Source organism: Chinchilla lanigera, unplaced genomic scaffold, assembly GCF_000276665.1.
Source record: "Chinchilla lanigera isolate Chin_1 unplaced genomic scaffold, ChiLan1.0 scaffold00105, whole genome shotgun sequence".
NCBI lineage: Eukaryota > Metazoa > Chordata > Mammalia > Rodentia > Chinchillidae > Chinchilla > Chinchilla lanigera.
This window is the reverse complement of record NW_004955506.1, coordinates 4,411,962-4,436,934: the sequence shown is the minus strand read 5'-3', so window position 1 is coordinate 4,436,934 and position 24,973 is coordinate 4,411,962. Positions and strand designations below refer to the sequence as shown.

Below are 24,973 nucleotides of genomic sequence, written 5' to 3'. Positions count from 1 at the left end.
CACCACAAAAACCAGAAAATCTCTGCTGGCATGGTGCTAAGTGCTTACAGGAGCTGTATCATTTGCAGCAGTGGCCCCACGAGGTGAGGAACCAGAGTTGGGTCACAGAGCATACCCAAGGCCATCCAGCCAGTCCAGCCCTACAGGGCTCCCCAGCCCTCTCAGCACCACACGGGCTGTCATAGGCAAATTTTCTAGCGAGAGGATCTTAAGGCCACACTGTGAATCCAGGAACAGAACCAGTCAGAGATAGAACTGGGAGCCAGCAAGTTTAAAACATGCCGGACACTGACAGGCAGCCTCAGAAGTGGCTCCAGAGAACCTCAGCTTTGCTCCATCGTCAGGACCCCCTCTTCCACTGCCAGCTCGTGTGGATGTGAAAGCCCCTGCATTGGCCCTCACAGCAACGCCCAGATTCCAGTGGGATGAAGTCGCTAGGAGCAACAGCCTGGCCCAGCAAACAGCAGTTCTACAAAACTTCTGGGAGGGTTCTGCTTCTGTCCTGGTCCCATGGAGTTGAGGCAGCTGACATAAACCAAGACTGATGACGCCAGCAACAACCCCCGCATATCCACCACTGGAGAGAAAGGCATCTGGTGGGCCTGGCCCCCGGCCCCAGGTCAGCCGCTCACTTTCTGGACTGCCCACCCAGCTTCAACCAGCACCAGCTGCCTGCAGAAGTCCCACAGCACCCCCTGGCTGGATCAGCCATGCTGGGCCAGGAAACTCCTCCCACTGCCAACAACAGGCCCACAAAAGTCGAGTGTACATTGGTGAGTACCAGCAACAATGCACAAGAGCACCCCGAGACTGTCCTCCAGGGGGGATAGCACTGGGGAGCACAGCCAGCAGGGTATGGCTAACAGCGGCCACACCTGCTCCCACCTGGGGTGAATGGTGGAACCTGCCGCTCTCCCCTCGGTGTGAAGACAAGCTGTGCCCTACTCCCTGCACCCACTTCCCGCAGCCACTAATTCAGAGCATCCACAAGCTCAAGCTCAGCCTGCCAGGCCAGACCCCCAGGCATCTAACAGCCTCTGCCCACCTCCAGGCCCTCTGCTTGCCCACTGCTTTCCCCTCACATGATCCCCACGGAGTCCTTCCCTAAACTTGCCTCCCTCCCTGTGCATCACCTACCTGTCCCTCTTGCCCACAGGGACTCAAGCCCTCTCTGGCCAGCCTATGGGGTCCCACTCCTGGCTGAGGTTCCCATACGAGTAAGAGGTGCTGTGAGCAGGCCCAGCCTCCCAAAAAACAAACCCATTTTGCAAAATCCATTTAATTGGAATAAATAAAAGTCCCAGGCAGGGCAGGGCAGGGCAGGGCAGAGCTGGGCAGGGGAAGGAAGGATCCGGTAGGGGAACCCAAGCCCACCTGCCCACCCTTACAGCTCCATCCTGGCCCAGCTGCAGCCTACAGTAGAAGCTGTCACTGCACCACCCTGGTGTCTCTTGGGGCCTCAGGTCCACGTCTCTGCCCGCAGGGCCGTGGCACTGAGAGCGGTGGGGGTGCTAGATGGGTCCTTGCTGTCCCATCATTTGTCCCCAGCATCTGGAACCAGGGCAGGTGTTGCAACCTCCGCAGCTCTACCAGCCCTGCCAGAGGGAAGGAAGTCAGCAAGGGTCCAACAACGTCCCTCCAACCAGACAGGCAGAGCTGGACCTCCAAGTGGCCCATGCCTGGCATCCGTTCTCAGGAGATGCATTCTAAGTCCCTGACAAGACTGTTGGGCTCACCAGGCTGAGGACCCTAGAAAGTAGAGGACTGGCAGGGGGCTGAAGTGGAGACAGTACCCCCAAATTCACCGGATGTGTCTGCTTGGGGGAAGGGGCTATACCATACGAAATTGCTGCCTTCATGGTCCAAAGCAGTGAGACCCAGGCAGTTTCACAGGGTGCAGCCAACAGCAGCATGTACATATCGGACAGTCAAGGTTCCCTGGATTCTTTCTCCACACAGGGAAACTGAGCACAGAGCCTGGCAGCAACTCCATGGGGCCCAGAGGCAGGGGCCATATGCTAGACCTAGGGGTCCCTGAGGCCAGCTCGGGCCCCAAGTGTTTGTTCAGTAAGTGACAGAATCAGGACTTCATTGGGAGATGCTTTCAGACACCAAGTGCAGCGAGGGCCTTGGCAACCCACGGCTGCCTCTGAGTTTCTGCTGCTGGGGAAGAGCCCTGGTAGCCTCAGCGAGGACCTGCGGACATGAGCTCAGGGCCGGCCTCGGCCAGCTTCATTAGGCAGGTGCGGGTGGTGGGAAGAACCAGGCCCATGTGTGCACAGAAGTGCTCGCAATAGTGTGTGCCTGAGCCTGTGTCTCCTGCCAGGCAGTGGGAAATGAGAGACCACCCTCCCACTGTCCAGGCCACACATGCCAGCTCGACATGCCTCGGTCAGAAAGTTGAGCTGTCTCCCCTCCGCAGCTTTCACCTTAGGGAGCAGATGGCACCATGAGAGCAGAAAGGCAAGGCTGGAGTTATGCTGGCGAGAGGCAGGGCTCTTCCATCTCCACTTTCCCCTCCCTCACCGCCCACAGCTTCCCTCCCCAGTCCACCAGGAGGCAGCTGTCCCAGAGTGGGAGGCCGGCTGTGCAGCCCTGGCCCCATCCAGCCACACAGGCCTCAGCCCCTCGTTGGCCTTTTACCTGCTCCTCTCCTTCCTCTCATAGACAGAGTGAAGCCTGTTGATCAAGAAGATTTTGTCCTCCCCCTCCTAGAAAGGCCAGAAGAGAAAACAGAACTGACCTTGCAGAGCCAGCCTGTTCCACAATGTAAGTGGGGGAAATTATGAGCAATATTCAACACCACAAGTAGCAAAAAAGTTAAGTCAAGGAGGCACCAAAATAAAGAAAAACCGAAAGGCAGAAAATGGACATATTTGTGGCTCTAAGCTTCCTAGTGGCTAAAGTGAAAAGGGAAATGTAATCGGCTACAGTGAGGGCCCCAGAGACAGCTCCACTCAAATTTCAAACTGGCCCTGCCATTTACGACCTGTGTCTTGGGCAAACTGCCTGCTCTCTGGCCTCGGTGCCACCATCTGATAGAGGGTGATAATACAAGCTGGGGAGTTAGTGTACGTTTCTTGTGGCTGCTGTAACACATTACTATACAACTGTGTGGCTTAAAACATTACACATTTGCTTTGGGTCTGAAGGTCAGAAGACATAAATCCAAGGTGTCAGAGAGCTGCATTCCTCCCAGGGGCCCTAAGGGACCACCCACTTCCTGGCCTTTCCACCTCCTCCTCTTCAAAGCCAGCAATGGCTGATGATCCCAGCATCACAACACCAACCCTCCTGCCCTTGTCACTGATGAGGACCCTGTAATTATGGGCTCCTCCGACAGCGATAAGCAGCCTGCACCCAGCCCTTGCCACGGAACAGTGAGTTTGCAGGTCCCCTGCTCTTCAGGCAATGTGAAAAGCATACGAAGCATCTGGCACAGGATCTGGTGCACGCATGGGGGCACCCCAGGCTGTCAGCGGTCACCAGTCCGGGGCTGGGCAGGAGCACCTCTCCTGAAGCACAGAGGCCAGGTGGGCTGGTTCTGGGCCCCTGGTGACCAGGCTCGGCCCAGCAGCACTGCTGAGAACACCTATGAGGAGGAACCCAGGCTCCGCAGCAACACCAGCGTTCCTCCTCCCAGTGAGCTGCTAACAGTGACAGAGGCTGTGCGTTTGCTGGAACCCAGGGGCAGACACCACAGGTAGGGTCAGCCTGGACGGCAGTTTTTGCAACCCCAGAAAAGTGAAGGCAAAACTGCAACTGTCCTACCAGTACGCTAGAGCGGCACAAGACAGCCTCCCACCCACCAGCCTGCAGCGGACACCAGCACCAAACCTCTAAGACCTGCAGCTTGGCAGGGAGAAGTCCCAGCCCAGCCCTGGTGGAGAAACCCCAAAGGAGCCAAGCAAATGGCAGAAGGAAAGGACACCGCAAGGCGTACTGAGGTGGAGCCAGAGCCTCCATTAGGGACTGCTGTCACCAGCCCATTCCTACCCAGCAGCCTGCCCACCCCTGTGGACACAAAGCCTGGAAAGGCCACCCTCCAGTGTACCAGCACAGTCCCATAAGGGGGCCCGTCCGAGTGATCAGTCAGGAAAAAACCCATGTCCAGCTTGATGCAGCACCCAGGGGGCCAGTGGAGGGGGTTACCCTGGGAAGGGATGTCCTAATCCACTGGGAATTCCTTCCACCACTCATTCCTTTGGGCCAAGCTGACACTGTGCTGTAGAAAGTGTTACCTCCTCTCTTTACAAAATGTTTTAAACTGGGCATGGTGGTGCACACCAGTAATCCCAGCACTTGGGAAGCTGAGGCAGAATAATCACCACAAATTTGAGGCCAGCCTGGGATACACAGTGAGTTCAAAGCCAGCATAAACTACATAGCGAGATCCTTTAAAAAATAAAAATGGAGGCTGGAGTGTGGCTCAGTGGCACAGAGCTTGCCTAGCATGTGCAGGGCATGGGTTGGATCCCTAGCACCAAAACCAAAAAGGCAATAAATACATTTAAGATTTTTAAATAACTATCCCAACCCTTTCCACCTCACTTCCACCTCAAATGAGAGCACTCGCCAGGGTCCATGTGTCCCCCGGGAAGTCCAGTGTCTCAGAATCCTCCCAGACACTGTCTACACAGCAGGACCACACGCCCTAAAATAGCTGATGCTTCCTACAGGCTTGTCTCAGCAGGAGGCAGCAGGGGAGGCACTCACATTGCGGATCTGCTCCTTGAGGAGGCAGATGACCTTCCGCTGGCCTTTCACCACCTGGATGTTGAGGTAGATGACCGCCCTATGGGAGACAGCAATCAGGCTGGTGGCCTGGGCAGGGCTAGGGTGAGGCAGGACCCAGGACAAGATCCTGTGCCCCCTGCTCACAGCACCCACCCGACTGTCTTCGATCTGGAGGTCCCCACCCGCCCAGAACTCACAGCAGCAGGGCCGACACCAAGAAGAGGAAGAAGGTATTCTCCACCAGGTACCAGTGCAGCCAGGATAGCCACGGGGCCCCAGGTGACCCCTGCTCCAGGTGCCGCTTCCACACAGTGCCCGCCTCATACATGCGGTCCAGGCTCCGGAAGGGGCCGCAGGTGTCTGAGGGCTTCACCCTGGGAAAGGGCCAGGACCTCAGCACCACAGCCCCTCCACCTAGCTCCCTCCCAGCCTGGCAAAGGCAACCCCCGCAGAACCCTCAACCCAGGCCCTTGTAGCACTGTCCCAGCAAATCAGAACGGCACGGGTAACACCGGCCTCCCACCCACACCATCCCTGCATCCCCACCCGCCAGCTACTCACTGCCAGACAGCATAGCACAGGAAGATGGCAGCTCCCAGGAAGGCAGGGAAGCAGAGCAATGTGAGGAACACGGTGCTCATGTGTGAGGCCAACCAGGGCCTGCGCGGTGCCTGGCAGTTGGCCATCAGGCTCGCCTGGGGACAAAGCTGTGCTGTGCCACTGCCACCACACCCAGCCCCCAGGCACCCCTTCCTAGGACCTTCAAGAAGGAAAGCCAGGCCCTGAGGCTGGAGGCCAGGACAGGGACTCGGGACCACACTCCGCACACCCCATGGAACCACACCAGCCATGGCAAGAAGGCGACCTTCACAGAACCTAAGCACAGGCAGGAAAGAGCCAGCGAGGCTACTGCCTCTTCACAGAGGGGAGACTGAGGCTGGTGCCCAGGGCCACGCCACTCAGATGGGCTGTGCACCCAACACGACCCAAATGTCACCTCTACCAGCCCCCTGAAAATACTGTCCCCACCATGTAGCTGAGGAGGTGGAGGACCAGGGCGTGGGCCAGGGTCTCTAGTTCCCACCCTGAGCACACAGTTGAGAGGGCACAGCCTGCCCAAGATGGGGGGCCCAGGAGGGGCTGGCACTGTGGGGTTGGGAGGCTGCCAGCTCGGGCTGCCTAGGAGGTGCTCCTGCCTCCAGCAGGGCCTTACCTTCTTCACCTGGAAGAGGATCAGCAGCCTGAGGATCTGCACAGCAGGCAGCAGGGGCGAGAAGAGGACACCCAGCCTGGGAAGGCCACAGCCCGAGACAGCACACTCAGGCGACCGCCCAATCCCTCACCCGCTCAGAACCCACCACCTCTGTGGTGGAATGGGGCGCCGCCCACAGGCTCATCCCCCGGGCTGCTTTGGGGCAAAGGCAGGCAGAGCTCTCACCAGGTCAGAGTCTGTCCGTAAATGAGGTCCAGCACATTCCGCGCAATGTCAAACTCAGGCTTCCGCCTCCTGAGTCTTCTCTCCGAAATGAGCCTGAGAAAAGGATGACGTCGGCCACTTGGGACTGACCCTCAGCCCCACCTGGGAAGGCACCCGGGTGGGCCACCCACTTCTGGCACAAGTACCCAGACATCAGGAAAGACAGCAGCCATTCCGGGCCACCCAAGGGCTGGGGCCTGCAATCAGCACCCTCTCCCGGCCTTCTGGGCAGGAGAGACACCTGACTGATCACCAGGAGCAGCTTCAAATGCCGCACTGCTCTCTAAAAGCCTTTTAAGTCATTAGTGAATTCATACATTCTCAAAGAAAACACAGAAAGAAGGGAATAAGAAACACCCAAAGGGAAGGCCCCCTGCAGGACGCCTCTGCTTCCTCTCCGCCCTCCTCCTCCTGTTCCCTTTCTCCTTGACTGAGGCCAAAGCTGAGGCAAGACACTCGCTGCCACACACATCACCGGGAACCTTCACATCCTGTCTCTAAAAGCATCTCCTGGGGCTGACGACCTTTGACCTTTAGGGGCAGGATTCTGATGCACCCACGGGGGAGGCCCAGCCCTGCCCTTCCCAGGGGGTGCTCAGGAGGATGGGGCGAGGCCGTCCAGCCACCTGGACTTCTCACCTCCACACCAGCTCCCCGAAAAGTGAGTCAAGGAGCGCGAAGATGAAGTCCATCACCAGGAACCGGTACAACTCCTGGCCCACAAAGTCCTCCCAGCACTGGTCCTGCAGGGTGGCCACCCTGCGGCCCAGCCAGTGGTAGCAGAGCACACCCAGGATGGCCATCTTCAAGATCAGGTTCCTGGGGCGGGGGAGGAGGCTCAGGGAGCGGTGCTGGGGACAGCCTGGGAGCCCCACACCACAGCGCCGCTCGGCCACACACCTGCAGACAGCCAGGTACACCTCCAGCACCGGGGAGTCGTGCTGCTCCAGGGTGGCCAGGCCGCGGAACAGGTAGGGGGCAGCCAGGTTGAGGAGGCAGACAACCACGGGCAGGACCAGCAGCCCCGCCTCCCGGCCAGCAGCCGCGGGGCTCTGCAGGGGAGCGGGCAGGGCCGCGGTCACCAAGGGCAGCCCACTGCAAAGGGACACAGGGACCCCAGGGAGGGTCCCAGGAGGTGGGAGGGAAGCAGGGAGCTCACACCTTTGTCTCCCATGAGTCAAACCTACCCCAAGCCTAGCTTCAAAGCACACAGGAAGTAGGAGCAGAACCAAAACAAAGAGCAGGGCAAGAGGGCCAGGTGTGGGGCAGGTGGAAGGCAGGTGAGGAAGAGGCTGAAGGGGCTGCAGCCCAGCCTCGGGGAGGCTGTGGGGCCTGGGCTGACTCGAGTCCCGGGGCATGTTCCCTTAGGGCTGGCCAGCCTCCCTCCCTCGCCAGCCCCTGCTGCACCTGGATTGTGACCTCTGAGAAGGTGAGGACGGCCACTGCGCAGCCCAGCGCAACCCCCAGGCACAGCAGCCACACCAGCGCCAGCACGGTCACCTGCCGCAGCCGCCCACACACACTCTGGGGACTCCTGCGCAGCCGCCACTCGGCCAGCAGCTCCTGCGGGACACATGTACCTGTCACCTGCTCTGTGGGACGCAAGGAACCCACACAACACACGTACCCGACACACAGGCAGCAAGGACGGCAGCGGCTGCCCAGCTCTCTCCCCTGCCGGACTCGTCTCCCCACCCCACAGAGGGCATGCAGCCCCTACTCGCAGACCCAGCCTTGCAGGAGATCCCAGGGACCAGACCCCACTCAGCCTGTCTCCCGGATGTGGGTGGCCTCTAGCTGACCAGGAGCACCTGCAGTGCAGAGGACAATTGCCTCCCACAGAAGCTTCCATGAAAGCCCAGATCAGCCTGGCTCGCACTGTCACCTTGGGCAAAAGACTTGACTTCTGTGCCTCAGTTTCCTCCCGTCTTTACCCATGAAGCTACTATGGCCACTCTGCGCAGCTGGAGCCTGAGGACCTCAAGACAGGAGCAGGGGGGCTCTGGACCTTGAGGCCAGCTGGTAGAAGACACTCTCTCTCCCTCCCTCTGGACCACATCTGGCCACCTGGGCCTCCCTTCAGAAAGCGGAGCAGCCGGCCACGTCCTGGGGCAAAGAGGGGCCAGGCCGGCTACCACTCACCTTCAGCTGGGTACGAATATTGTCCCTCTGGAGGCGGGAGGCCCACTTCTGGGTCACCTTGTAGTCCCAGGAGCAAAAGACAGTGATGGCGTGGACACCCTTGGTGCTGCCCACCCGGTAGCTCTCCCCGAAAGAGTGGGACATGCTGGGGAGCAGAGACAAGGCGGTAAATGAGGAGCCCAAGGGCACAGACACCAAGGAAGAAGACAGGACAGCCCTGCCTCCTCCCACTCTCCTGCTGGCCCCTGCCAACCGGCACCCTCAGGCTCCTGCTGTGGACTACTGCCTCTCTAGGCCAGGAAGGAAGACAGGCCAAGGCATCATTTGCCACTGGCACCGCTGGCCGCTCCCACCAGACACAGCCTGGCAAATTCTGGGCTTATGCCAGGGCCCTGCATTGCATAATCCAGTGACCACAGCACACCCCCTTCTTTCCTGCCCCCTCGCTTAACCTCCCCATCCCACTGCTCCGGAAACACCAGGACAAACACCTCCAGAATCCTGGATGGGCCTGGCCCGTTCACTGCTCTATGTTCTCCTACGAACAGCAAGCTTCTCTGACGCAGGCATCGTACTTGGGAACCTTCCTGCCCTGAGCTGACACAGCAAACACTTGCGAATGCATGGGTGGGTAGATGAGTATTAGATGCATGGGTGGGAGGTAGATGAAGGATGCAAAGATGGGTGGATGGGTGGGTGGCTAAAAGGATGGGTAGAGGGGCTGGGGATTTAGCTCAGCAGCAAAGTGCCTGCCTGGCAAGCGCAAGGTCGTGAGTTCAGTTCCCGGTACCGGAGAAAAACCAAAAAATAAATAAATAAATAAATAAACAAATAAAAGGATGGGTAGATAGACAAATGGCTGGACAGACAGGTGAGTGGATGAAAAGATGGACGGATGGGTGAATACATGGCAAATGAAGGATGGAAGGATGATGGACAAGAGATGGGTGGGTACCTAGACAGACGAATAAAGGAGGAATAGAAGAAGGATGGCTAGACAGAGGAATGAAGGATGGATGGATGGATGGACGGCAGCTGTATAAACGAGTGAAGGGTGGACGAGGGGTGAATGGACAGATGGATGGGTGAAGGACGGATGGATGGATGGGTGGGTGGGAGGTGCTCAGAGCCAGGTCAGGTGGCACAGGGCATTACCTGTATACCAGGGTGATGCAAGTGATGAAGAAGGTTGCCCCCACAGTGAAGAGGTAGGCCACAGGCATATTGTACGGCAGGCTGCCCGCTCCGGGGCTGCACTGCGGGGAGCTGCATGGCGTGTTCAGCATGGTATTACGGTAGTAGCCATAGTACATGACGGTGTGGGTGAAGCAGCCCTATGAGGAGGCCGGGCCAGGTCAGGGGCTGTCCCCTCCCCGGCCCTCCCACCCCATGGGGGCACCTGGAAACAGCTAAGGGGAGCAGACATCTGGAGAAGGGGGAGCTGGCTGCAGGCCCCTGGAGTGCCAGAAGGGGGCGCCCTAGGGAGCTGTAACAAGTGAGGCAGAAGGGCCGAGGCAGGAGTGGATGGTGCCCCCAGGACTCCTCACCCCGCCTGTGAGGAGCTCCAGCCCTGTGCAGCGGGGGACAGGGTGCGCCTCAGGTGGGAAGGCAGCCTGCACGGCCACCAAGAAGGCCACCAGTGGCAGCAGCAGCAATGCATTGAAGGCCAGAAGGGTCTTGAGGAAGAGGAAGTAGGAGAGCACACTAGAGCCAAACAGGCCTCCAATCTGCTTCAGGGCATAGCGCCAGGGCTTCAAGGCGTGCAGGCGGGTGAGCAGTGCCAGCCCCAGGCTGTGCAGGGCCTGTGGGAACAGTGGTGGAAGGCTCTGAGACTGGGACAACAAGATGGTCATCCACAGGTACTCCCCGGCTCTAGCAGAGACTGTAGCCACACCCCCTGCACCCAGCCGCCCCGGCCCAGATCCTACCAGGGCGCAGGTGTATCGGAGCCGGCTGCAGTAGAAGACCCTGCCACAGCCCTGCTGGCCCCTCTGCTTCCCCCTTGGGATCCGGCTCTTCTCTCTGGAGACAAAGGCAGCTCTCAGTGCCTGGACCAGGGAGGGTCCAGCTACCTCCTGAGGCTGCTGACCCAGACTTGGGACCCTTCTCCCTGGCGACCTAGCTCAGCCCAGGAAGTGGGTGTCAGGGCCACAGGAAGCTGCAGAGCGCTCACCGCAGGAAGCGCTTCTCCTGCAGGCTCAAGGGCATCCCCCGGAGCATGTGGTCCCGCTGGGCTGCTGACAGGCCCTGAAGCTCCTTCACCAGGAGGCTTCGCTTCTCTGCAAGAGGGAGGAGACCAGTCAGTGCCCCGCGATGCCCAGCACCCCTCCCTGCTGGAGCAGCCACCATCCAGACACCGTGTCCACCCTGAAGCTGGCCGGGCCTGGGCACAGCCCAGAGTGCTCCTCCCTGCCTGTCCAGCTGAAGCCAACCCAGGCCAGCACCCAGGCCATCCTGGAGCTGCTCCCCAGCTCACGCCCACTCTTCCCAGTGGTCCTCCCTCCCTGCCTCCAACTGCTGAGCCCCAGAGCCCGCTCCCAGCTCCATCAGGTGCTCCCAGGAGTGTAGGAGGGAAAGGCCCTGGTGCTCAGGAGGCCCAAGGAGGGCACACTGGGTCCTCAACATTAACAGTACCAGGACCCAGAGGAGCAATCCCTCCTTTAAAAGGTTCGCAGCAAGCCAAGCACAGGGGACAACGCCACACAGGGGCCAGAGGTCAGCACAGCTCCTCCTAACCACAGCCGCCCTCGCCAAGCTCCAAGCCCGAAAGCATGGAGAGGCACTTCCTTTTGCTTCTACAACGAGGCTGGAGCTAGGTGCTACTTTAACCCCAATTTTGCAGATAAGAAGTGACCCTCAAGAAGCTGCAACACAGCCCAGATGGAAAAGTAAACAGGGAAACTGGAACATTCACTCTGACCCCAAAACCCACATCACCCTGCACTACCCCAATGCCACCAGCAGGGGGCCATGTCTCCCCTGCACTTCAGCCCCTCCACAGTGGTTTCCGAGCTGCTCAGACAAGCCTGGCACTGTCTGCCTCAGGGCCTTTGCACATGCCCCCTCCACTCTAGTCACTCCTCTAGGCTAGACTGGTTCTCAGGAAGCTCTCTTACAGGGCTGCTCTCCTGGCTGCCTTTATCTGCGCTGTAACCATCTGACTGCGTGTTCATGTGACTCATGTCTGTCTCACTGGCACACAGTAAGCAACATAAGAACTGCAGGTCTTCTGACCGCCATTGCATGCCAAAGCCCTGCCCGGTGTGGGCCACACGCCAGTGCTCAAGAACATCCATGGAACACACGCATCACCCTACTGTGTATAGCTGGCACGGGGCAAGCCCTTGGAGGCATCAAGACCCACCTTCCAGCAGCAGCAGGAGGAGGGGCTTCCTGGCTCTGCCACACCTGCTGCCACGCTGTCAGCCTCACCTGTGCCCCACCCAGCCTAGCCCACCACCTCGCCCTTCACAGGCCGTGGCTCACAGGAGGACTGGCTCACTCACCCTCCTCCTGCAGGGCTGCAGGGTCCAGCTCCAGGTCGTAAAGGCGGAGGCTGGGCCGGGCCGAGCACATCACGGGCCCGAGCGGCGGCCGGCTGCTCCTGCGCCGCATCCGGACTGTGCGGTTGTAGTACTGGGAGATGATGGCCCCTCGGCTGCGGCCTGGGAAGGCAGTGGGCAGGGGGCGGGGCCAGGCCCAATGTTCTCGGCGCCAGCCTCCCCATCCTCAGCCCTGCCCCAGGCCCTCTGGCCCCACTGCATTCCCAGGAACCTATTTTTACCCCTGGGACAATGACTCTGGAGTCATTTTTAGAAGCCAGCACAGAGCTGTGCTGGGCCCCTAGACAGCAGACAGGGAGGGCCCAAGCCCAGGTCTACAGACGCTCAGCTGAAATCCCAGGCCAACTCCGGGCTGACCTGAAGGCCAGTGTGAAGGCAGAGGGTCCGCTCACCAATGGTCCGACTGGGCATGCTGGCCAAGATGTTGAGTGTGGCCGTGCTGTAGACTGGGCCACCCTCGGCCCCCAGCAGGATCTGGTGACCGCTGGCTAGGAAGGAAGGAGATGCCTTACCGGGCTCCTCACCCGCCCTTCCCTCACCTGCAGACCCCAGAAGGGTCATCACAGCTCCCCTCCACACCATGCCCACTCACCTAGGGCCCCCAGGTTTCCTGCCACCTGCTGCAGCTCCAGGCCCTCCTCAGCCACCCACCGACTCTGCTCCTGAATGAGCTGGTGGAAGGAGTCATGCACCTCGCTCTCCTCATAGGGGCTGAGCTCAGGGCTGCGGGGCGGCAGGAGAAGCAGGGATGGGAATCCAGGCACAGCCTTGGCCCCAGCAGCCCACCCCCTTCCAGAAGGTCAAGATAGGGTGGTGCAAGCCAGCCCGCCAGCCCCCAGCCCCAGAGCACTTACTCCTGGTCCCCTGGGGTCTCAGGGACATCAAGAACTAAGGTTAGTGGCTGGGCCATGACCACAGTCCACATCCAGCAGATCTGCAGACCTAGGGCAGCTCACAGCCTAGACACGGCCTCAGGAGCTTCGTGTTGTCCATCTGCAAGGCAGGGACACAGTCAGCACCCACTGGGTAGCACACATGCAAATAGCCCAGGGCCCGGGAGGCCTAGGCTACCCACAGCCAAACACGGTCAGGACAGCAGTCCCTGGATAGACTGAGGAGGGGGAAGGAAGGGTGTGGGGCCTGCAGTTCCAACCCGTTTCCTCCAGGGCACCAGTCCCTGGGAAATGGGGAAGGGGAGTGCCTCAGATACTGACCTTTTCAGGCCCGTTCCCAGGCCACTGCCCCAGGAACCCTCCCTGTTGGAGAAAGGTCACAGCAGCTGCCTTCCCCTTGGCCGCCCTGTAACCCCAGAGCATTTCCTTCCCCCGAGCCCTTCCTCCAGCCTGCGGAAGTAGCAGACAGAAAGGCTCCCACACACATACACAGTACACCAAGGTCCCGAGCCCAGCGCAGCGCAGCGCAGCGCAGCGCAGCAGAATGGCCCTGGGGCGGGGGCTGGGCCTAAACAGTGCCTCTTTGTCCTGGCTCTGGGTCAGAAGGCAACACTGGAACCACAGCGCTTTGTCTGGGGCTCAGCCTTGGGGCTCACCCTACGGGAGTAGGGTGTGGACGGGAGCTGCCTCCACCACCCTGCTGAAGAACTCTGCCAAAACAGGACCTGGGCTGGCTGATCCTCCGATGGCACTGCCCTCAGCCCAGGAGGACTCAACATCAGGACAGTGGCTCCTTTCAGGGGAGTTCCCTGGACGTGGCACAGTGCCCACACAAGGCTCTGCGCAATCCAAGCCGCTGCTCTGGGGAGAGGAGAACCAGCCTGGAGCTGGCTTGGGAAGTTGCCACGCGAGGCTGGGGGCGCCCATCCACCCCTGCAGCTGCGCCCCAGCCCCCGGCCTCCCCGACATCCTCCTCCACCAAGGCATGCGAGATGCCTGGAGGCGGAAGCCTGGGATCTGCGGTTCCCGGGGCACCAAGGACTTCAGCAGACAAGAATCACAGCCCCCGCCCGTCCCAAACGAGGCCAGGGCGGCGAGTTTCCGGGTCGACGGAGTTTCCGGGGTGCAGCATTCCTGAGCCAGGTGGGGAGGGGCCACCCGACGCTATCCGGGAAGGGCGCCACCCAGCCTTGCGCCCAGGGTCCCCCTCGACGCCCCCAACTCCCTGTCCTCCGTGGCAAACCCGGAAGGAACTCGGGCGCCAAGAAGCCCCAGGAAACACGGTGGAAACAAGCCCCACAGGGACCCGGCCGCTCACCTGGGAGGCAGTGGGAGGAGGGGCCGGCGGCGCTCGCCCGTCCCCGCGAGGGCCGGGAGCTCGGGAGCTGCGGTCGGGCTTCTCCACCCGAGGGACGGGACCGAGGAAGGGCCGGGGGCGACTGCCGGGCGGAGGGCGCTGCACCGCCCGCCCACGTGGCGGCGCCTCGACGGTCACGTGACCCGCCGCGGCGGCGCCGCCCCTCCTCGGGCACAGGCGGCGGCTGTGCCCTCTGCCCGCCAGCTTCCTTGCATCTAACCCCAGTTCTCCGAGCGAGCTCCCGGATTTGTGCGGTCTCTGGTGGAAGCCCACGGGGTTTTGTGAGACTCAATTTCCCCAAGTTTCAAAAGGGGACAATAACTCCAGACCTCCCCACTTCCCGGGAGCAGAGACTGCCAAATGAGACATAGCTGCGAAGCGCCTCCCGCAGCGAGCCTTTCCGCACCGGGCTGGGCAACCCCTTCCTTCCAGGCCTCAGCGGATGCCCGCCGCGCCCCACCCCCGCCGCCCGGCCCGGTTATCTTCCCCTCCCGTGGGGCTCCGAGGCGTGCTTTGAGTTGTTTATCTAGCAGGAGTTGAGGGCTTCCAGTGTGCTAGGTGGGGAGGAGGGGCGCCACGGAGGGCAGACCGACACTTTGTGAAAGTCCCCAAGGGCTCCGCAACAGCCAGGAGACAGACACCGAACCTAGCGCACAGAGACCAAAACCGCGGCTGGGAGGTTCCTCCGTCTCAGACGCCAGCCAGAGCATGAGCCTTAGCCTCCTGGCAGCTCTGCGAGGACACGATTTTGAGACCCCCGTGCCACCAAGGACCCGAGGAGGGGGAGGGGACGCGAGGCGGGCGGCTTGACTGAGCAGGAGGCAGAGGGGGTCAGGACCTTGCTGGAGCGGCGAACCGGGAAAGACAGGCTGCAGAAACAGAGCCCATGAACTACAGGAACCGGGTCTGGAACGTGAAGCGAGACGTGGATGGAGGGGCTGGGGCCCCCGCTTCTTTGCAGCTCTCAGGAGGTCCTCCAGTGGGGAACCTTAGGCTGCTTCTCAGTACCTTGGCGTGAAGCTCTAGCACTGCCCGGCCACTGCCACCCCAGGTCCCCTGGCACACAGTCCCCTCCGTGCACACCCACACTGGACTTGGCTTACCCCAGGCCCAACCTGAAAGCCACCTCTCCAGTTGGAGCATGTGCCATCTCTACTGACGCTGGCACTGTGACTCTGTCCCCTGCTCCCCCTCCCGCTGTGTGCCGGCATCAGCACCAAGCTTGGGGCCTGGAACCAGGAGGCATGGGAGGCAGAGAAGCTCCAGGAGAACTCAGAGCTGGAGTGACCCAGCCCTGAAGGAGGTGCACAGGGCGCAGGGAGGCCGGACTACGAGGTCTCCCAGGGCATCCAGGGCCAAGGAATCGGCCACCACGGTTCCTAAATGTCAAACGTGGAGCCCTTCCCGAGCACTGTCACTGGGGCCCGGGTGTAAGAGTGGAAGGGGGTGCAAGCCACAGAGGCGGGAAGCTCAGAAATAACTGGCTTTGAACACCAAGCAGCCAGTGCAACGGAGGACCATGTGTCGCTATCGCACTCTCCGGGCTGACCTGCTGAAGAAAGATAAGGGGCGCGCCCTGCATCCCGCCGCCTTCGCCCCGCAGGGCCAGGTCCCCAGGTGGACAGCAGCCCAGCCTGGGCAAGCCACAGCTCGGACCTGGGGCCTGTGGGACACCAGAGGGAGAGGAGGTGGACCCCCACCCACTCACACAAGGCTAGCAGCCTACCGGCATGCGCCTCTCACCTGCGCTGCCCGCACCCCCGCAGCCCAGAGGAAGTGCCACTCAGCTTCAGTTAGAGCAGAGGAAACTTTGGGGAAGGCCAGGGTTCCTGTCACGTGACCCCACCCTAGCTCACTCACAGTCCCCTCCGCCTTGGTGTCTGCCGAAGGGGCTCCCTCAGGAATTGGCGCCTTGGTCCCCAGGTGAGCTGGATGAACTGTGCAGAGGAACTGTGGGGTGGAGGAAGTGAGGGCAGGGAGTGTGGGGGAATTCTTAGCAGCTGCTGGAGCGCCACTGGGGTCTCTTCCTTTCCCCCAGTGTAGCCACGCCTCCTCATCTGGGTCCCAGGAGGGAACCTAAGCAGTCCGGGCCTGGGGCACTGGGCCACAAGAAGGAAGACAGGAAAGGGCCCCAGCACCTCCACAGCTAGGGTGCTGCAAGATGTGAGATCCCAGGAACCTATGAGGTTTGGGGCCAGGTGTTTTCCCAGAGAGCAAATAGGCACATGGAGAAGAGTAGGACTTGTTTTCCTCTAAAGGGTGACCCCCATGCTGGGCATGGTGGCACACGACTGTAATCCCAGCACTTGGGAAGCTGAGGCAGGAGGATTGCTGCAAGTTTAAGGCCAACCTGGGCTACAAAGTGAGCTCAAGGCTAGCCTGAACATCATAGCAAAACCCTGTCTCAAAAAGACAAAAACAAATAAATAAATAAATAAAGGGTGACCTCCAAAGCCTATGGCGCAGGTGGCTGTCCTTGTGACAGCCCCATCTCCCTACACTCTGTAGGCCTTCACCCCACTTAATAGATAGACAGACTGAGGCCCTGGCCTGGTGTCAGTGTTGAGGTATGTAGCATGACTGAGCTTGGATCCCTACTTTCTTTTCATTTCTGGGCACATCAAGACCAAGACCTTGCAGCTTCCCGTCTGGTTCCCGTGTCCCTCGTCCCTCCTGAGAGCAGAGGTTGAACCCGTGCCCCACCCCCTACCACCAGGATGTTGCACCAGTGGTCAGCACCGTCAGGGCAGACCCCAAGGGGGCCAGGACCGCCGCCAGAGGCTGAGGAGCTCTGGGAGCAAGAGATGGAGAGGCTGCGTGCCTCCCAGGAACCGCTGCGCTCACTGCCCTATGCCATGACGGACAAGCGCTTCATCCGGTGGGTGCCCAGCAGGAGCACGGGCCGAGGCCTGGTGTCGGGGTCGGAGTCCGGGAGGACGCCCTGTGGGATGCAGGTGGGAAACCACAGGAGATTCCCGGGCCTGGGGTGGGCAGGTGAGGGCTCAGGGCCTTCCCATCACACCCCATCGCAGGCAGATGCGGGAGCCCAAGGGCGTGGAGATGACCTGCTGGCAGCGGTGGCGGCAAAGACAGCAGACCTTGGGACGGCGCCTGAGGGAGGCGGCGCGGCGGCTTGCCTGGGGCTTCGGGCTCTGGGAGGGGGCGCTGTATGAGATCGGGGGTAGGTCCCCAGTCCCCCATCTCCCCTCTCTGGAGTCCCACTGCCCAGCTTGGAAAGCCAGGCAGGCACCATCCCACCCCTACAGACCAGCCCCTCCATCTTGGCGCATCTGCGCCCTGAGTCTGGTTCCAGCTTTGGTGTGTGACAGCACCCCCTGGTGGCCCTCAGAGGCACTGCTCCTTCTGGGCTGGGCAGCTGGGGACCCATATCCCATGGCTCTGGGAGTCCCAGCCCGGGCCCTGACAGCTTCCCTCACTGTCTGGCCTTCTTTATACAGGCCTCTTTGGCTCAGGCATCCGGTCTTACTTTACCTTCCTCCGCTTCCTGCTGCTGCTCAACCTGCTCACTGTGCTACTGACTGCCAACTTCGTGCTGGTGCCCCTCGCCTGGCTCCAGCCCCCAGGCCCAAGTCCCACCCTGAACTTCAGTGAGTGATGGGTTACCCTTGACCCTCCGGGCCCCAGCTGAACCTTGCTTATGGCCAGCCCTGGACTCTCCTTGACCCTGCCTGTGGCACAAGAACTGTCATGGCTGGGCTACAGAGTGGGAAGGCCAGGGGTCACTCCTTCCTTGGCGACCCTTCCTTGTTCCGCTCTCCTTCAACAGCCCTCCAGTGCCCCGGCAGCCACCAGCCCCAGACTTACGCTCCAAGGTTCCACAATCAGCTTTGGAATGTTTTAACTGGCAGGGTAAGTGGTCCCCAGGGGCAGGAACCCCCTCTAAGAGGTCCCGCCCCCTAAGGGTGTTGTGGCTTCTAGGGCCAGATCTTAACGCAGATTTGTGGGACCAGTGATGCGGTCAGCGAGAGGCGTGGCAACTGCACAGCACAGCCTGTGGCCCTTGGTTCTCATGGGTGGGGGTGCGAGGGACACGCGACCCCTGGGATAAGCAGCTCATCCCAGGAGGTCACCAGTGTGGGCTCCTGTGTCTGCGTCCTGCCTCTGACTCCTCAAAGCTGGGTGACCAGGTGGCCCAACCTCTCTCTGCCACTGTAAAATGGGGATATTTCCACCTAATTGGGTTTTTGTGAGGAGGGCGACAAGTTCATGACGGCAAGTGCTTAGCATGGACCTGGTACTCGGTCCATGCCCAGCTGTCCTCGTCGTGGTCCCCAGGCCTTCAACAACACCTATCTCTTCTATGGTGCATACCGGGCGGGGCCTGAGAGCAGCTCTGCGTACAGCATCCGCCTGGCCTACCTGCTCTGCCCACTGGCCTGCCTGCTGCTCTGCTTCTGTGGGACTCTGCGGCGGTGAGCACAGTCTGTACCCTGCCTGGTTCCCAGGGCATCCTCCTTCCATGGCAGGGGCTCCCCATGTTCACAGACAGGTCGCTGGCCCTGCTCAGTAAGACTTACCACACACGTACGTCCCCAGCCACGTATCTCAGGAGAGGGGCCACGACCAGGCTGGGGGGTGGAGACCCCACAGCTGTGTCTGTCCCCAGGATGGTGAAAGGGTTGCTGCAGAGGCCGGGGTTGGACCAGGACTACAGGGTGCCCCTCAGTGCCAAGGTCTTCTCATCCTGGGACTTCTGCATCCACGTGCAGGAAGCAGCCACCATCAAGAAGCACGAGATCAGCAATGAGTTCAAGGTGTGTGCAAGAGTGGGTGTGATCAATGTATAAGTGTGTGCCTGTGCACGGGCATTTTACCGAGGGAGCATCGTGACTGTGTACATGTGTGCAGGCGTGTAAGAACATCTGTGTGTGATGGTGTGAGTGCCGGCATTGTGACTGGGGGGGGTGAGAACCCATAAGCATGGCTGAGCGTGACAGGAGCGTGAGCGTAGCAGTGCTGCAGGACCTCCCCCACCCTCCGGCCTCAGGTGTACCTGGAGGAGAGCCGCCGCCGCCAGCAGGTGCAGCGGGACACTCCCACCCAGCGCGCCTGCCGCCTGCTCAGCTACCTGCGAGTCAATGTCCTCAATGCGTTCCTGGTGGTTGGGGCCATCAGCGCCATCTTCTGGGCCACTAAGTACTCACAGGACAACAAGGAGGTACAGGCAACTGGCGTTCCCTTAATCCTGGCCTGAGCTGAGGGAGGAGATGTGTGACTTTGTCCACTCCAGGCAGGAAACTGGGCTCAGAGAGGCCAAAGCCATCGTGACCATGGGTCATGCCCAGGTCAGATGGGCTCTCGCTGTGGGTGTCCCCAGCTGTGAGCTCACTGATCCCAGTCCTGCCCCTCACTACACCTCGGGCTGTACGGGTGGGCAGCTGACAAGGCCTGCACCGGTGCCCTCTCAACCCGTGGCTCCCACAGGAATCCCTATTCGTGGTGCTTCAGTACCTGCCCCCTGGGGTCATCTCGCTGGTCAACTTCCTGGGTCCCCTGCTATTCATGTTCCTGGTCCAGCTGGAGAACTACCCTCCTAGCACCGAGGTCAACCTCACCCTCATCTGGTGAGCACCCCTTGGGGGCCATGTGGGCACAGGGGAGGGGTCTTGCTGCTGTCTTCGTGGTCACTTGGCACCAGGGGTCCCAAGTGGGAAGAACCCCGCATTCACAGGCAGGTACTCCTAAGACACTGGCCTTGGGGGCCCAGGTTTGATACCTTCCAGTCCTCACCGCCAAAAGAAGCCACAGTCTGGACCAAGTGCTGAGGAGGAGCAAGGGGCTGTCTCACTGGGAGTCTTGGGAGCCAGTGTCACACACTTGCAAAAGCCAATCACACGGGACACACAGCTTCCACATGGCCCATGGGCCTTAGCCCTTTACTGTGACAGCCCTGATGTGATCTGCACACTCTGAGCATCCCCATCCCCAGGACACGGAAGCTTCAGGGGTGAAGTGCCCCGGCCAAGGTCAATCTCACGGCACTTTCAGGGTGCAGGTTCAAATGCAAGTCCTCCTCCCGCGCAGGCCCTGCCACTGCTTGTCTGTTGGCCTTAGCACCGCTGCAAGCCCAGCTCCAAGCTGCTCCCCACCCCGAAATCCTCAGAGGTGTCCTCCTCCTCCTCCTGCCACCCCCACCCACCTGCTTCTTGCCTACCTGCTTCTCCCAACTATAATTCCCTTTGAAACTTTGCCCTTTTTTGGCATTATTTGGGATTGAACTCAGGCCTTCACACTGAGCTACATTCCCAGCCCTTTTTATTTCATTTCATTTTATTTTATTTATTTTTGTCTTTTTGAGACAGCATCTTGCTATGCAGTTCAGGCTGAACTTGAACTCACTTTGTAGCCCAGGAGGTCCTCAAACTCACAAGATCCTCCTGCCTCAGCTTCCCAAGTGCTGGGATTACAGATGCACATCATCACATTTGTGTGAAGCTTTTTGAATATGATATAAGTGCACACATGGTAAAAAAAAAAATTCAAAATGCTCAGAGGGATGGAAAGTTCTCTTCAGGTTGTATAAATCTTTCACCTTTTACTAAATGGATGAAAGGTTAAAAAAAATAAGCTCCCACCCACCCCCGCCTCCTAGCCTCCCTCAACAGAACCATTGCTCCTGGGCTTTTTAACCCTATGTAGGCACTGGAAGTATCCACCCTTGCAGATAATGTGCATGCGGTGGTTTCTGGCCATCAGACCTATGCAAACCTCTGGCACGTTATTCAGAGAGCACACGTGGTACAGGCCTTTCTGTATGAGATGCTGTCGGAAAGCGAGGACATGAACAGGCGGCAGGAGAAGTGGGGATGTCAGCGCTGGGCTGTAACTCAGTGGTAGACACTGGCCTAGCAGATGTGAGGCCCTGGGTTCCATCCCCAGCACCAAGAAGAAGAAGAACATGAAAAAGAATCAAAGGCCCGGGGATTTAGCTCGGTGGCACAGCGCCTACCTGGCGAGTGTGAGGTCACAATTCCCGGTACCAAAAAACAAGAGAAAGAATCAGAAACTGAGTTGGAGGAAGGATGGCCAGACAAAGCAGTGTTTTGCCAAACTGATTTCAAAGCAGAACTCTTTTCTTCTGAATCATCTGGAGACTTGGATTCTAGGGAAATACTTTGGAAAACGGTGCTGTGGCTGAGGCAGCCTGAAAGGAGACTGGGCTCTGGATTTAGAGGGGGTGGGGCCCAGGAAGACATGATCTCCTCGCCTCGTGCAGATAACAGCCATACCCGTTGCCTGGGTACAGCCCTGCAGCCTCATACCTGGACCCAGCCCCAACACAGTCCCTGCCCCCAGGTGTGTGGCGCTGAAGTTGGCCAGCCTGGGGATGTTCTCCTTCTCTCTGGGTCAGACCGTGCTGTGTATCGGCAGAAACAAGACCAGCTGTGAGACCTACGGCTACAACGCCTGTGACTATCAGGTAGCTGTTGGCCCGACTGGGGCCTGTCCCTCCCCTCCTCCTCTGCAAAGCCCTGCCTCACAGCATGCAGAGTCCTGTCCCTGCACCGTTAGTCCCTGTCCAGGACTCACCGCTGTGAGCAGCTGTGAGCAGAGCCACATGCAACAGCACACCCCCGGGGGGCCCCTGCACCACACCGTGCAGTGTGGCCATCCTGGGAGGCAGTTCCTGCTCTAACTGCCATGGAGTCTTGTCAGACTAGCCAAGCTCCTGTGCTACAGGATCTTCCCAGTGCCGGGCCACTTCCCAGTGGTGCATGCCTGTAATCCTAGCACTTGGGAGCCCTTGAGTTGGGAGGATGGCCGTGAGTTCAAGGCCAACCTGGGCTACATAGTTCAAGGCCAGTCTGGACTACACAGTGAGACCTTGTCTCAAAAAACACAACAAACAAGCAAACAAAAGATCCTCCCAGGGTGGGTAAGGCATGGGCAGTGGGGGGGCAGGATGGTGATGGGCACCTCACTCTGCACCCCAGTGCTGGGAAAACTCAGTGGGTGAGGAGCTGTACAAGCTGATCATCTTCAACTTCCTCCTCACGGTGGCCTTCGCCTTTTTCGTCACCCTGCCTCGGAGGTGAGCCAAGCAGAGGGAGAATGGGGTGACAGGAGTGTTGGGGGACTTGCTGGTATGATGGTCCATGGCCCCCACGTCCTTCTTGACCGGTGGACACCGGGACCCTCCCCACCCCAGGCTGCTGGTGGAGCGGTTCTCAGGCCGGTTCTGGACTTGGCTGGGCCGGGAAGAGTTCTTGGTGCCCAAGAACGTGCTGGACATCGTGGCGGGGCAGACGGTCACCTGGATGGGCCTCTTCTACTGCCCCCTGCTGCCCCTGCTCCACAGCGTCTTCCTTTTCCTCACCTTCTACATCAAGAAGGTCAGGCTGCCTGCGGGGAGGAGCATGGGCCTTGAGCCCTGGGCCTTCCCTCCGCGAGCCGCACTCACGACCCCTGCTTTCCTTGCCGCTCCCCAGTACACCCTCTTGAGGAACTGCAGGTCGTCCCCTCGGCTCTTCCGCGCCTCCAGCTCCACCTTCTTCTTCCAGCTGGTGCTGCTCCTAGGCCTGCTCCTGGCAGCGGTGCCCCTGGGCTTTGTGGTCAGCAGGTGAGGGGGGAGAGCTGGAGCAGGTGCCGGTGGGCGTCCCCCACCCCATGTGACCCTCACATGCGCGCTCCCCATCTCTCCAGCACCCACTCCTCCTGGGACTGTGGCCTCTTCACCAACTACTCAGCACCCTGGCAGGTGGTCCAGGAACTGGTGGCTCTGCGGCTCCCGCCCCCTGGCCAGCGTGCCCTCCACTATCTCAGCTCTCACGCCTTCGGCTTCCCCCTCCTCATCCTCCTCAGGTGCCCACCACGGTGGCAGGGACCAAGGGAGGGGCCGCTGGGGAGGGTGTCCTGTCCTTTTCCCCAGCCCATCTCATGGGACACAGAAGCCAGGGGAGGGGAAAGGGAGCTCAGGGGAGCAGGACCCAGGCACCAGGTGGGAGCCCTAAGGCTGGGAGCCTGGGGCGCCTCCCCTGTAAAGCGGACCCTATGGCCCCATTCCAGGATGCCCTGGGGTCTCTAGGTCCACTGAGGAAGCCTAGTACCTTGCTAGAGGACTAGGGCAGAGGGTCCCAGGAGGAAGCTAGCTCCAGTAAAAGTCGTGCAGAGAGAAACCCCAGGAGCACGGCATTTTAAGGAAAGGAGGAAGTCGGGAGGGGCGCCCATGGTCGGAGGGGTGACTGACTGTGAATCCCGTCTGCCCCAAGCCTCATTCTGGTCGTGTGCTGCTGCCAGTCCCAAGCCAATGCAAGGGCCATCCATATGCTCCGGAAGCAGCTGGTGTGGGTGAGCGTCTGCTGGGCTTGGGGGACACCGATCTTTAGGGAGTGTGGCCTGAGATAGGTCGGTGCTCGGCTCGTGGGGTGTAGATGGGGAGGGGGAAGCAAAGAAGAGGATCCTCAGTCGAGGCCAGGGTCCTGGATCGGGACCTGATAAGAACATGACCTTAGGTTTGGGGTCCTGCCATGAGGGTGTGGCCTCGGACCTGCAGTTCTCTGATGGGGATGGCTCTGAAGAGCGTGGCCTCTGGTTGACGGGGCGTGACCTGGCGTGACCTGGCGTGACCTCTGGTTACCTTGGGGGCAGGACCCTGGTCTCTAGTTAGGGGCGGGTCTTGTCGGGGGCGTGGCACCGAGCCTGGTGGGCGTGGCCGCTGCTACCCAATCAGCAGTCTTCCAGTGGCTCCGGCAGCAAGTCTCCGCTGGCAGTCGGCCCCTTTCTTTCCTCAGCAAGTCCAGGAGAAGTGGCGCCTGGTGGAGGAGCTGTCGCGGCTGTTACAGGAGCCAGGCTCGAACGAATCTCCGATCCCGGACTCCCCTCACTTCCGAACTTCACGCCCAAGGTCCTTCGGCCCCGGATTCCCCAGCCCAGGCTCCCCGGGTCCCAGGGACCCCGGCAGGGACTCTCCCACACAGACCCCGCCCTGGTTGAGCTCCTCCTACCCGGGATCGCTCGGTGCCCCGGCCCCCGGCCCCCGGCTCCGCTTCCCCAGCGGCGCGGAGCTGTTGCTGTAGCACCACTCGGCGTGCCTCACGGCTGGACCTGGAGCACGCACTTTCTCACCCTGGCTCCTGGAGAGGACCGTCTTCACACACACCGACAGGGCTCCCCAAAGAGGTCCGCACATCCCCAGGGGCAGCAGGAAGACCATATGAGAATTTCTATTTTTTCATCTCATCCCTTTAAAATTTCTATTTTTTACTGAATATTTTATAGTGCACGTAATACATTATTATAGTAACCCATAAACACAATTCACAAATAATGCGTCTTTTTTGGAGTGCTGGGAAGTTGCTTACCAAAGGGCGCCCTCACAAAGCTTGGAGCCCTCTCCCGTGGGAAGGGGAGAGCTGGCCTCCACTCCCCTTGAGCGGCCCTGTGCCTCCAGCTGCACCCACTCAGCCCTTCCACGAGTGGACCGGAAGCTCGCAGAGGTCAGGGCCACAGCCAGCAGGGGCAGAGCTGGGGTTTGAATCCAGGCAGGCGGGCTGCAAAGCCATATTGCCTCAAAAGGGGCTCAGAAGCATTCCTGACCTTATGCGGGCAGAATCACTGAAGTCTGGGTGACTGGGGAGGTGTTGTTCTCTGCTGCTGTGGTGGACAGCCCATAGCAACAACGGTGCCCTCAGAACTGGAACCCAGGTCCATGCCATATCTTATGCAGAACTTGTCCTCCCAAGCTGCGAGGTGCCCTGCCAGGGTCTGAGCAGCATCAACAGGCCTGCACTGTGACACATTGAGTGCGTCTCAGCAGGTGTATGACCTTCAGGGCTGGGATGTG

General features: G+C 60.2%; 2 protein-coding genes across 11 annotated transcripts; one reads left to right on the top strand and one right to left on the bottom strand.

Moving 5' to 3' along the window:
• Nucleotides 1–1,263: 1,263 nt before the first annotated feature.
• Nucleotides 1,264–14,277, bottom strand: Tmc6 (transmembrane channel-like 6). 4 transcript variants are annotated; one of them, XM_005407388.2, is made up of 20 exons: nucleotides 14,131–14,276; nucleotides 12,774–12,912; nucleotides 12,512–12,642; nucleotides 12,312–12,407; nucleotides 11,863–12,021; nucleotides 10,530–10,635; nucleotides 10,285–10,378; nucleotides 9,904–10,158; nucleotides 9,512–9,690; nucleotides 8,357–8,501; nucleotides 7,622–7,777; nucleotides 7,115–7,266; nucleotides 6,854–7,033; nucleotides 6,176–6,268; nucleotides 5,951–6,026; nucleotides 5,299–5,432; nucleotides 4,935–5,111; nucleotides 4,717–4,795; nucleotides 2,644–2,711; nucleotides 1,264–1,595 (listed from the first exon to the last, which is right to left on the bottom strand). In XM_005407388.2, the coding sequence occupies exons 2-20, from the start codon at nucleotides 12,842–12,844 to the stop codon at nucleotides 1,535–1,537; spliced, it is 2,412 nt and encodes an 803-aa protein (XP_005407445.1). In that variant the 5' UTR covers nucleotides 12,845–12,912; nucleotides 14,131–14,276; the 3' UTR covers nucleotides 1,264–1,534. The 4 variants fall into 4 exon arrangements, with proteins under 4 accessions (XP_005407445.1, XP_005407446.1, XP_013361421.1 ...); XM_005407389.2 differs by lacking the exon at nucleotides 14,131–14,276 and adding an exon at nucleotides 13,134–13,297; XM_013505967.1 differs by lacking the exon at nucleotides 9,904–10,158 and having other exon boundaries at nucleotides 14,131–14,277.
• On the top strand, nucleotides 13,538–24,457 carry Tmc8 (transmembrane channel-like 8). 7 transcript variants are annotated; one of them, XM_013505973.1, is made up of 16 exons: nucleotides 13,538–13,955; nucleotides 16,886–17,047; nucleotides 17,202–17,350; nucleotides 17,628–17,777; nucleotides 17,957–18,039; nucleotides 18,466–18,602; nucleotides 18,797–18,944; nucleotides 19,178–19,348; nucleotides 19,615–19,754; nucleotides 21,487–21,610; nucleotides 22,125–22,222; nucleotides 22,340–22,523; nucleotides 22,620–22,750; nucleotides 22,834–22,992; nucleotides 23,400–23,478; nucleotides 23,922–24,457. In XM_013505973.1, the coding sequence occupies exons 2-16, from the start codon at nucleotides 16,887–16,889 to the stop codon at nucleotides 24,204–24,206; spliced, it is 2,199 nt and encodes a 732-aa protein (XP_013361427.1). In that variant the 5' UTR covers nucleotides 13,538–13,955; nucleotide 16,886; the 3' UTR covers nucleotides 24,207–24,457. The 7 variants fall into 7 exon arrangements, with proteins under 7 accessions (XP_013361427.1, XP_013361425.1, XP_013361426.1 ...); XM_013505971.1 differs by having other exon boundaries at nucleotides 16,795–17,047; XM_013505972.1 differs by having other exon boundaries at nucleotides 13,538–14,095.
• The last annotated feature ends 516 nt before the right edge of the window (nucleotides 24,458–24,973 follow it).

Coding starts and splice junctions, on each gene's coding strand:
- Tmc6 (XM_005407388.2), bottom strand. CDS start 12,844: ATGTGGACTGTGGTCATGGCCCAGCCACTAACCTTAGTTCTTGATGTC. Junction 6,269..6,853: donor TTCGGGGAGCTGGTGTGGAG/GTGAGAAGTCCA, acceptor TCCTTTTCTCAG/GCTCATTTCGGAGAGAAGAC. Junction 2,712..4,716: donor TCAAGGAGCAGATCCGCAAT/GTGAGTGCCTCC, acceptor TGGCCTTTCTAG/GAGGGGGAGGACAAAATCTT.
- Tmc8 (XM_013505973.1), top strand. CDS start 16,887: ATGTTGCACCAGTGGTCAGCACCGTCAGGGCAGACCCCAAGGGGGCCA. Junction 17,048..17,201: donor ACGGACAAGCGCTTCATCCG/GTGGGTGCCCAG, acceptor ACCCCATCGCAG/GCAGATGCGGGAGCCCAAGG. Junction 19,349..19,614: donor ACTCACAGGACAACAAGGAG/GTACAGGCAACT, acceptor TGGCTCCCACAG/GAATCCCTATTCGTGGTGCT.